Here is a 12,647-nt window from a genome sequence, read left to right as displayed (position 1 = left end):
GGCAGAAATAGGCGGGGTGGTGGTACCTATCCGCACGGAGTCACAAGTGGTCCTACCATCCGTGAATACTCGTATTAGGAATGTTCAAAATAGTATTGTAAGTTCTAAAAAAGGGCCTAACAAACAACGTAATTAAATGAGGCTTAATTTATTGAGGTACGAATTAACATTAGCAGCCCTCTGACACGAACGCGGCTCGCCTATCTAGAGTTAATTACCTGACTTTCGCTTAGAGTTTTATAATAACGAGTTAAGAGTTAAGGAGACGCGTCGGTCGTCGAACCTCGCGAGCGGCTCATGTCGCCACTTCTTTTTTTGCTAATCCAGTCTCGGCTGGCTCCTGACTGCTCGCTAGATGGGTAATCTAATTATAGGTACTCCTTATTACGAACAAGTACTTACACGATTTAAACATTTATATACTTTTTTGCGTGCATCGATACAGTTTGATTTGATTTAGCTATTTATAGACGGTCTGAGTACTAAAGTTGTTAACGATTGGAAAGGTTCTTTTATTAGACTATAACGTAGACGTGTGCTGTATTGGAAAGGAAATGTCTAGGTTTATGCATAATACATAGCAAGAAGTAGGTACGTAGGTAAAATAAAAAGAAAAAACTTTTTTTTGTGAAATTTTCTATATTAGAGGGCCCGGAGTAGTCGAAATCCGACTACTACGACGATTAATTGGAATTGTAAGTTTGTACACTATTATGATTGTATTTTATACTTCTATAATCACAACTTTCGCCAAACAATATATCATTTTAATATATTCTCAATTTGACCACAGACGTCAAGAACAAAAGTTTGACAATAAATAGTATCCATGCGTGTGTGCGTCAAATACATGGAATGTAGTGTGTGTAATGTTTTCTTTATTGATTTAATGTATCTTTTATATTATTTAAAAAAAAAATTAGCATTGTGCACTTCTTACCTATATTCTCTATAAGTGTAGAAAATTTTCAATTTTCAATTTTCGTAAAAAGGGATACAAAGTTTTTGCTTCACGTATTAATATATAGATGACGTAACGTCTGATTGGAAAGAGCCTTAATCGTTTCTTGGTGTAATAATGTCGAATGAAATGTGTCAAACGCCGCTATAGTTCTCTAGCAGCATTGTAAACAAATAAGTAATACCGTGGGATCCATTATTGTTAATGAATTAAATTGTTTTGTTTATCTTCTTATTAGGTATAAGTTATTGTTTACAATAGTAATTATGAAAGTAAAAGATCCGTTTTCATTACTGAGCCTGCAGTACAGTAAATAAATAGAAATATCAAAGGTTCCTGATTAAAACGTAAACGCATTTAACACGATTTCGTATATTCATCTGTTGTATTTCAGACACGAAGATTTATTATTAAAAGACTAAATAAATCTAAATAAATCTCGGTAGAGACATGAACATGGTTACGAAAATTTTCTTTTTCAAAATTGAACAAAGATTCAGATGCAAACCGGCCCACAAACCCCATTGACGATTATTGTATTGCGAACGGTATTTTTGTGAGTAATATAGGTTCCTCCGTTAGTTATGATGTCTTGTTATAGATAAGGATACAAACTGTCTACGATGGATGAATACGAATGGAAAATTTAAAATTTTCGCAACAAAAAATATTGTCAAGTTCGTTTTCAAACGTAAATATATTATAGAATTAAATGTATATGTATGTAGCGATCAAACCGATAAAAATCAAATGATAAACAATAAGAACTAAATCAAAACACAACAACGTCAGACAATGATTTGGCGGTAGCCACTATTAGCAGAGTTCACAATGAGTCGTTAAGTGTAACTACCTACTTGTTAATCACTTAAGGGAATGATGATGCGAAACGGCGAAACAACCGTTGGTGGCTACTGCGAATAGTTAATTGAAATGCGTTAGATACGCGCCGCACTCATCGTTCCAGCGAATACGTCGCGACGCAATGACAGATCCCTGCAGGACGATAAACGAATTAAAAAAAAAGTTACAATAAATCTTGATTAATTGCCCGTATACCGAATAAATTTTTATACGTCTACTAGCTGACCCGGCGCAGACTTCGTAGTGCCTCAATCGACAAATAAAAGACCTAAGCTTTTGTATAAAATAAACTTAAGACAAACAAAAGAAATCCGTCGGACGGGGGACACATCAAAGGAAAAACAAAATCGTTATTTTTATTTAATTCCGAGCATTTTCATATTTATCTACTTTTTAAACCTTCTCTGGACTTCCACAAATAATTAAAGATCAAAATTAGCCAAATCGGTCCAGCCGTTCTCGAATTTTAGCGAGACTAACGAACAGCAATTAATTTTTTATATAGAGATAGAAGATAAATTTATTGACACGAAGATAGAATGCATACGAAACATGCGCAAAAGTAATAATTATCGTTAGAGGCAGACGCGAACGGACGAGAAGTCGAGCCGGCAATGTCAGCAAAAAAAAAACAAAGAATGTATCATAAAAAAACCAGTTGTATTGTTCTTTCGCTGGAGACGACCTCAGGCGTCGTGATAAGGCTCAAGTCACTTCTATCGCTTTTCTTACACGTGGTTCGTTTTTCCGTTAAAGAATCAATTCAATTGTTATATGAAGCACTAACTAGTCTATTCTTTCAAAATGAGTTTTTATTTTGTCACATTTTACACGTTATTATATTAATAAGTTATTATTAACAGTTGACACAATAATTCACTAGAAAGTCTCGGTGTGCGATTAGAAAAAAAAAAAAACAGTACCTAATTTTTAATGCCGCGAAGCTGTAAGACGTCACGAAATGAAACCTAAATCGTCCGAGATAGTGAAAGTGAACATGAAGCAAGGCGATGTTATTAAACAATTTTTTTTGTTGTTATATTTTCACGTCTTGTGCGCACTTAAGACTTGTCTCACCTATGGGTGTAACTATCGAAGCTTTTGTGCTCTGTAATATTACACCGACGAACATTGAAAATAAGGAAAAAATATCTGTAGTTACTTTTGATTCCGTGCACGTTGACTTTCAGCCCTGAAGGCCAAATCTGCATTCATCATTTGTCATGAACAAATAACACAAAACATCACGTTTCATTGTGACATAAACTTTTTCCACTGGCACTAATTGTGAATTTTCTAAAATCGACAGCACGTTTTAACGTTATCAAAGGTACAAAGAATACATCGACAAAAATAACAAACAACAGTGAACTGCAGACGCGCTATTTCAAATAGGTGTACAAGAATTTGTGACAAGCTACACTCATGTGTATTACGATAATTTAATCATGCCGTATCTACTCCGATTACTTTAATCATAATTTAAAGCAATGTTTTATTAAGATTTATTTTGTTATCGGCGATTAACTAACGACATAATTTGTTTCCAATGATTTGTAACGATAGCAAAATATAGTTTTATTTTAGCAATGTGTATTTTTTTATGTTAGATGAATGCTTACAATTAACGTGTAAGGTAAATAAAAATACACGATTGTTATATTCAGTGAAAAAAAAATTGGTGTGGAATTTTCGTGAATTTTAAATGAGTGTGAGAAATCGCAAGAAATAATAAACTGACGTGAATGTGTATGTTGTTTGTAACGATTGACGTATTTAGTACAATAGGATTGTTGATGAACGTTGAAACAACTTCGATGTTTTCAGAACTGTAAAGTCCCAAACACAATTAAAGAATGTTTGGTAAAACTTCAAAATCTTGTATGGAAAATGAACCAGCTTCTAAGATATCGTTGGTATTCAAATGATTATCAATGAAACGCGAATATATTATAGTAGGTGAACGAATTCCACACAAATTTTACAAGGTCTGTGGGTGAAACTAAGTGAATGCATCCGCCTGTGCAATAAGTTTTCGCAACACAGTTTTAACTATAAATTAATTGTGTATGTGAATTTGAATTCAAACTGATCAACAAAGAGCCACGAATATGATTCGGAACGAGTACTAAAATCAATTATTCATGTCCCAATTATTCATGAAGAGGAGCCCGGAAATGTATTTCCCGAACAAATGTACGTCAAAAATTCTAAGCACAGCCGCTTCCGATCGATCGGTTGTTTTGTTTCGTGAGCGTCACCTTCACGGTTCACTTCCTGGACCGACTTCCAGTTGCCAAACTATGGAGAGGAAGACGGTGGGTGACGGTGCACCGACCGACCTGTCAGCCTTGTACGCGAGCACCCTGCATTCTAATCGGACGGCCTTGCGGAAGCGCGTGCCCCGAACTGTTCTCCTAACACAGAACAGTATCACAACACCATACAGACGATGCTGCTCATGAACCACTAATTCCGCTATTTTTCAAATTCTGAATAGATACTTAAAAGTCATCGAATAAAGTCAGAAAATAATACAGGTATTTAGAATTCCTATTATTGGCACGACAACTAAGACTATTTAGAGCTAGTTCTCAGACTTATAACCAGTTTCATTACACTCAATGGAACGAGTTAGGATACAGAAGAGATGACACGAAAATGTCATAATGAATTTCAATACTTACAGCATATTATTTAATTTCATGTGGGCATACAAATTCTGTGTGTCCAAGTTCTTATTGTTATCGCTAGTTCCAGACATGCGCCTTGCAGTTCGCATCCAGCTGCCTCTTTGTCGTCGGAATCCTTTGTCAGATTTGAGTAACTGAATGTGGCGTTTGACGAGATCTTGCCACTTCCATTTCACTGTAGCGGGCGAATCACTGGCTGCATCTTCTTTACATATTTGTAGACCATCACTAAACCTCCTCATGTTTTGTAAATAAATTTCATTAGATTTTGGTGGAAGACTTTTTCTTCTTTCGTCGGCAACGATCACCGAATTTTGATCAGCTATCCATTTCGTAATGAAATCATTTTTATCACAGACTTGTGCAATCACTGGATCTTCTTTTGGCGGAGGCGGAATCCAATCCAAACTTACCCACTGACTAGATTTAGGTTTAGATTTGAATATCACATCGACTTCATCATCGCAATCAGATGAACCAATTGAACAGACAGAAGTTTTTTTTCGTGGAAAGCGAGAACGAATACATCTACTAGTGGGTGAAGTTTCAGTGTTCGCGCTTACATCCACAATGTCCTCTTTTTTAACATCCTGCAAACTCTTCAGGCAGTCAATATTAACGTAAGAGTTTTCGGAGCAAGAGGAATCAAGACTAAACCTAGGGGCACTTTTATGAATATACCTAGACCTTACAATAACTTCATCGCAAGAAGGCTCAATTTTGCCACCACCAGTTTCACGTTCGTTTGTTAAAGAGATTCTTCGTTCATTTGAGATAACATTCTCCATTTCGATAATTTTTGTCATGCTAGGAAAAACATTTTCTTTCTCTAATTCATCTATTCGACTTAACTTTTGACTTGAATCAGTTTCATGATTTTCTGTGATTGTTGAAAAAGAATTATCTTCGTTAAGTTCTATAATTCTAGTAATTCTTTGCGGTGTTTCATTCTCTATGAATTTTGTAGTTTTATCATTTTCAAATTCAATGATTCTCGTGATTCTTTGGGGTGATTCTTGTTCACACTCAATGTGACCCATATTGTTGGTTTCTAGCCCATCATTCAGATCTATTATTCTAGTTATTCTTTGTGAAATTATGTCGTGATTTGTGGTTTTAGTATCTATAGATTTTTGTTTTATAGTATTTACTTCTACACAAAGATCCTCCAAAGGCTCCTGCGAGTCAATATATTCTAAACCATTCGATAGAATTGGTGCATTTTCTAATTCTAAAAGTTTTTTAGCTACCGCTGACAAATTTTCAAATGTTGTTACCTTTTCCTCACGAGAATTATTACGACTTTTCGCCTTCTGTAGCGCACTTTCAGAGAGGAATACACATGGCACTTCCACTTGCATAGACATTTTACGTCTTCTTGTAGAATTTTCTTTCTGTTGATTGATATCATTTTCAAGGTCTTCTGTAACAGAAGTATGTGGTAGAACTATCGGAGTACCGGCGACCATTCGCAAGAAATCAGTAACTGCAGCTATATGCGCTCCGGTAACAGCTCCTTGTAATTTTACACCGGATACCTGATGCGGCACAAGTTGATTATCGCGTATACACCACACTACGGGCAAAGCCCCCTCAGACACCATCGTCGTTTAGTCTTATCTAGATTAAATGTTTTTGATTTTATAAATTATTAATATTTGTTATAACACAAATTGTTCCTTAATTTTTTTATTAGGTATTATGAATTAAGTTCACTGGCGCATTTCCGGACCGCGTCCTACGCGTTTACTCAGTAAAGAAAACAAAAACTGAAACACATAATCTTTAAGTCTAAATGACTGCATATCGCGATCGCGGCGCGGGAGTAGGCGTCGTGGAGCGCGGTGTGCGTGCGCGTCCGGCGGAGGTCGCGAGAGATAAGGCGGTGAGAGTCGCACACGAACAAACGCAGCGTGAGCCGCTCCCCGCCAGCGGCGCACCATCACCTTCGATCATACATCAATTTTCATCTGATGCACTCCTCTGGCGAATTATGTAACGGTATGGATGACCTATATAGGCTTTTGTAAAACTTCCCAGAATCGATTAGTTATATAAAAAAAATAACCTGAGTGATAAATTTAGACTTCAAAATGAGCATTTTTTCTAAAACGCTAATGGATATTATTCACGCATGCAATTGAAAATTAACAGTATTCTAATTTCACACGACACGTAAAATGACCATTAAATAACTTTTTGGAGTCTAGACCGAAACTGATGCCAATTGTTTCTTGTCTTGCAATCTTCATTTTATTTGCATAAAATATGCAAGTACTGGAATTCAAGTAGGTTCGTTACGGTGACGTAACCAATGCGGACCAAAATTAGTAAAACATTCGCCGACCACGGACGTCGTTTATAGTCATTATCAACAATTTAGATTCTTGGTGATTAATAACTTATTACTGCATTCGATATGGAAATGAACGAGTTGTCTAATGGTTACTACAGCTTGCGCGGGAGTTTCAACAAAGCCGTCATAAGTCAGCCCTGCTCATGTCGGGTACAGTTAGGTCGAATTGTGTTTGTTCTATTCAGGTTAGGGACAGTTAATAAACTGATCAGAATATTGCATTGTGCATCAAAGACTATACATATGCTGGTGGGCTCAAAATACTATAAATTATATTTAGATATTGATAAAACAACGTTGTAAAATACGCTACTGTAGCAAAGCTTTAAAAATTTTCTTTTTATTTTATTTTAAACTTAAATTACTTTAAATTTAAAATTTAAGCTTTAAAATTTAAATTTAAAGATAAGCTTAAATTTTGTTTTAAACTATCACGATGTCACATACGAAATGTAAATTTGATAATTCTTGGTAATTGTCTAAGCTGTCTGGTATTTCTATTTCTAAAAAGCGATTAAACAAGCCAACTGGTTAATAGATGCGGCATGCAGCACGCAGTTATTACATGTGCTAAGTGCAACATTGACAAACGCAAATACCAATCGGTTGCGGACAGTTAGGAACGGCGCCATCTCAGCTTGCGATGCGCCACCCGTATCTGGGACGGGCAAATCAAGTATTAATTACTCATACGATGCCCTAATGAACGCTCTCTGTATATGAGTGGCGTTGACGATTCTTCGTATTATTAAGGCTCAAAATGTTTATTTCCGTTTAAATCTTTTGAAAGCGCAACACTGTTTAACTAAACAAAATGTCGAAACTAAATAGGTGGACGAGTTCACAGGCCACCTGGTGTTAAGTGGTTACTGGAGCCCATAGACATCTACAACGTAAATGCGCCACACAAATTAAGATACAAATTCTAAGGTCTCAAGTATAGTTACAACGGCTGCCCTACCCTTCAAACCTAAACACATTACTGCTTCACGGCAGAAAATAGGTAGGGTGGTGGTGGTACCGACTCGTGCGGACTCACCAGAGGTCCTACCACCAGTAATTGCGCAAATTATAATTTTGCGGGTTTGATTTTTATTACACGATGTTATTTCTTCACCGTGGAAATAAATTGTGAACATTAAAATCGCCCGAGTGTAATTTGAGACTGATAAAACAAAAAAAATACGATACGATCTAGTTAATGCCTTTGGATTAGACAGTATACGAGTTACAAAGAAATTTAAAACGTAAAGATATAATGTCATTTATAATTCAAACCGCATGAGCATTCACAATCAAAATGCACATAAATTTTTATTCAATAAGTGTTTCGCAAAAACTTACAAGTTCATCTTAAGTTATTGTTACTTAGAAAAATGAATAAGCACTATAAGCTGTAACCTTTTAATATTAAACAGGTTTAATATGACGTCGTTAATGATACCTAGAAGTGTTGTAATTTGTAATACCATACGCAAAAGCCTATTTCCTTCGCTAACTAACTATTATCATTCTTTAGAGAGAGAGATATACATTTTAAATCAAACTGTATAATTTTAACAAAGTTAATAACAGGAACGGAAATAGTATTAGAAAGTGCATAAATATCAATTTTAGTAATCTCCTTTTCGGAACGAAAATTATTAGAAATCTTTTCTTTTTCCACCATAGTTATTTCTGCATCAAAGACGTTCATGCAATTATACCAATTAGTACAAAAATAGCGTCAACGAACGCTATGTTGATATCCGAGAGATAACAAGAATTATAGAGTTGACAGTGTCAGTACCTCAAAAGTATATTTTCATAAAGAAAAATACAATGAAGAAATCTAATTGAATTAAAAAAATATCCTTATAATATATTTTTACTGTTTTTTATAGTCGTTGTATTTTGGGAATAAATAAATAAGAGAACATCATTAGCAAGATACTTCAAATTGGCATAAATAAAATTATATAATAATAATAATAGTACCAACAAAGAAAGGATACGTAATATAATGAGAAGAATATACACACATCATATAGATTCACAAAGAATATTTAACAAGAATATTTTTAGTATGACGTGAATCGTGAACGACCTCCGTGGTCAATAAACAAATCTCGCATCGTTCGAAGAATCACTTTTCATTCTTGGCAATTTGGGAAAGCCCAACTGCTACAGGACAAACGATTTTAAGCGTAACACCTAAGATATCTAATTTCAATTTTTATTATTATATAATCAATTCAATTTTTTGATTGTTTTATTAATATTAATATAAATAAGGTAAATAAATTAATATTAATAATACAACAATGTATTATTAATAATGTACTATTTACCATTAATTGTAACAGAAATGTGTCTGCAAATTGATATCATAATAATTTTTCATTTATTAAATGTAGTTGAAGTTTCAAATAATAGAGAAGCAGGGTTATTTTTGAAAATTGTCACGCAAACATCAGAAAACACGAACAAAGGCAACTTCCTTACATAATGACGTCATTTGGGTGCAGAATAAGCGACGACTAAACCACATAATATGCCCACAAAACGCAGCGATTAGCTACAAGTGAAAATATGGTGTCAAAAAGGCTTTTAATTAAATTATTAATTAAGATAATTTTTCACAAAATGTTTGCCAAATAATCATTTTAATTTAATTAACATCCGTACTTCTCGCCTCGACCGTTTGTTTTCCTTTCATATAAGCATTACGCCTTTAATCTGAATACTGGAAAGGTTTCATTAAATTTCACGATAAGCTCGAAGTGTTGTATGTACATTATTTACATACATTTATTTCCGCGAACACAATTCACTGCATAAATGATCGAGCTTCAAATATGAAAGTGTAATGAACGATATTAACACGAAATGTACTGTTTGAAAATAAAATACACGTCACATGAACATCAATTATAGATTTGTGAAATGTGATTTATAACACGTTCATTGTATTACAAAAGTTTGGAATTCATAAATAAAAACTTATGTACAAATATAATATTTCTAATTACTCTTAATATATATATCAGGTCATTAGATTCATGAATAATTATTTTCTTTTTCATTTGATTTGAATCGTAATCGAAGAAATTAAAATATAATTAAATTGAAATAAAATCCAAAAAATGAAAGTTTCGTTGTCTACAAATTGTATTTGGAGCATGCAGTCTGCTGTGTCTCATTGGGTCACTATGTACATACATGTGTATAAAAAAACGTATGCAGTATTTATTACTGAAATGTAGGACTCACGTTTGTTGCTTCAAATGCATCGGATGCAGAATTGAAATTAGACGATTAGGATCACCACGTTTACCTTAAGCAATCATAAGCTCCGTCGTACTTTAGGTTAACTAGATTTTTTTTTGATAACGCCATCTTGTTGTGTATTTAAAGCGGCTAGTTGCCCTCAATTAAGAAAAATAGTATTATTATTCGCCAATACATGTCGGGAAGAGTTGATTATTGAAAACACGAATAAAACAACATTTTCTGAAAATAAATCGTAGCTAGATCGATTTATCGCCCCCGAAATCCCCTGTATACTAAATTTTATGAAAATCGTTGGAGCCGTTTTCGAGATTCAGATTATACACATATATATTAATATACAAGAATTGCTCGTTTAAAGGTGTAAGATAAAATATATTATTTTGTGATTGTGATTCCGTAATTGTTTCAATCTGACCAACTGGAAAGTGCAGTAGTTAGCGTTCCTAATAGTTGCGCCGCGGGTCGTGGAATCGATACCCACATCGGGTAAAACTTTGTGTGATGAACAGTTTTTTTTGCTCTTTGTCTAGGTGTTTATTATCTATATATGTATTTATATAAACTTATATCAGTATCTATATATCTCTCTCTTTCTATAACACAGGGAATCCGCGGTGTGGGCGGCTTGTGCCCGGTTATTAATTTATTTAAAAAAATAATACTAAGAACATAATTTAGAGTTTATCACAAAAATACCTTCAGTATAAAGCCTGCACAGGAATCGCTTCCGAGGCCGACACGGCATTAAAATGACGTAAACGGATAACAATAATCATTTAAAAATACGTCGTTTAGTTGGTAAAATTATATTGACTTGCCAAATCTTACGATATAGCTGCTAAAATATTTATGGATTGAGATGAGACCATAGCCTATAATATCCTTTCCTGCAAAACGTACTTGGGTACGGAATATGGTGGATTTGATTAAAGGGTTCTTCATTCAATATAGCAGTTAATCATCTCATCTTAATCATTACTTAATTACTGGTGGTAGGACCTCTTGTAAGTCCGCGCGGGTGGGTACCACCGCCCTGCCTATTTCTGCCGTGAAGCAGTAATGTGTTTCGGTTTGAATGGTGGGGCAGCCGTTGTAACTATACTGAGATCTTAGAACTTATATCTCAAGGTGGGTGGCGCATTTACGTTGTAGATGTCCATGGGCTCCAGTAACCACTTAACACCAGGTGGGCTGTGAGCTCGTCCACCCATCTAAGCAATAAAAAAAAAATCAGCATCTCTGAAGTTGCTTAAGCTTATAACGCCTCCTTGTTCTTTGACATTTTAATTTTGTTTTCGTTGATCGAATGTACTCATCTATAGCTTCTTAACGAGAGAATAAAAAAAAAACAGACAGCACGCGGATCATGTTATCGTTTGCCTGTTTTGTAATAAAAAAACCTTGAACATTATTATAAACAAATCGACTGCAATTTTTGTTGTTATCGAAGTTTGAGACGGTAGCACTGCCACATTCTTTGTTTTCTGGATTATTTTCCACTATATAATAAAAAAAAATCTATACTAATATTATAAAGAGAAAAGATTTATTTGTTCTTTTGTATTGAATAGGCTCCGAAACTACTAAACCGATTTGAAAAATTATTTCACTGTTTTGAAGCTACACTATTCCCGAGTGACATAGACTATAATATTTTTTGAAAAAAATTAGGGATTCTTACTAAAACTCCAATAATGTAACCCAAGGTGTAAAAAAATTATCTAAAATATTCTTTACATCGCGTGCCCTGCGAAAACTATTGATGATAGAATAAAATAATGTAGTACGACTTTGTAGAACACATCATTATTTACAAAAAGTGTCGCGACAGCATATATCTAAGTATTATAGTTGTGCCGCAATAAGTGTTCTTTTATTTAAAAAAATAAAACGTCAAATATCGTTGAAATTTTTGTTAAAAACCCGAGCGGAGCCGGAGCGGGCCGCTAGTTAAAAATAAGTCTTCATGAGTAAAAAAATACTATTAAAGTTTAATTCTGCGTCTATTACATTTTAGGTTCCTGCCTTTTGAATAGTCTATAACGTTTTATCATATTCAGAACTCACGAAAAATCCAAGACCTTAGGTGTTTTCATTATTATTTCCTTTGCTGTTATTTCCTCGTGCATATTTTAATTCTGCTGTTATTGAGGCTGTTCGTTTTGACGGATTGTATTCGAACGATAATCCGATGTGTATGACACGAAGCAGAGATATCGCGGTTCGAGGAAGCCAACGGTCGGCGTGATCGGCGAGTCGCGGCCGGCGCCAGGAGTCGGCGCCCGCCCGGCTAATTCGCGGAGCGATTTTTTACTTCCATCATAAAATTATTCAGTACAAGTTATGTTTGATCAAGTAACTCTGAATCACATTTTAGCATTGAGCAAATTTAAAATTTATTATTGAAGTAGCTTTTGCCTGCGACTTCGTCCGCTTTTTTTTGCTACCTTTGCTGAAAGCCTTGAGGCTATTTCAGCGTAACCTTAACTAGTAGGTGAGC

The 12,647-nt window shown here is 34.6% G+C and overlaps 1 protein-coding gene across 2 annotated transcripts in view; it reads right to left on the bottom strand.

Moving 5' to 3' along the window:
* Window positions 1-12,647, bottom strand: part of Src42A (Tyrosine-protein kinase Src42A) — a 59,195-nt gene that overhangs the window by 27,468 nt on the left and 19,080 nt on the right. The window contains exon 1 of one of the 2 annotated variants that reach the window (XM_028187609.2): window positions 4,513-6,457. The exons of the other annotated variant lie outside the window; for it this stretch is intronic. Within the exon in view, the coding sequence (XP_028043410.1) occupies window positions 4,513-6,122 (1,610 nt within the window). The 5' untranslated portion in view covers window positions 6,123-6,457. Of the gene's footprint in view, window positions 1-4,512; window positions 6,458-12,647 lie in introns of those variants that run through there. 2 annotated transcript variants of the gene reach the window in all.

Source organism: Bombyx mandarina, chromosome 19 (assembly GCF_030267445.1).
Source record: "Bombyx mandarina strain Sakado chromosome 19, ASM3026744v2".
NCBI classification, from domain to species: Eukaryota; Metazoa; Arthropoda; class Insecta; order Lepidoptera; family Bombycidae; genus Bombyx; species Bombyx mandarina.
The sequence above is the reverse complement of the archived record's forward strand: the minus strand, read 5'-3'. Positions and strand labels throughout refer to the sequence as shown.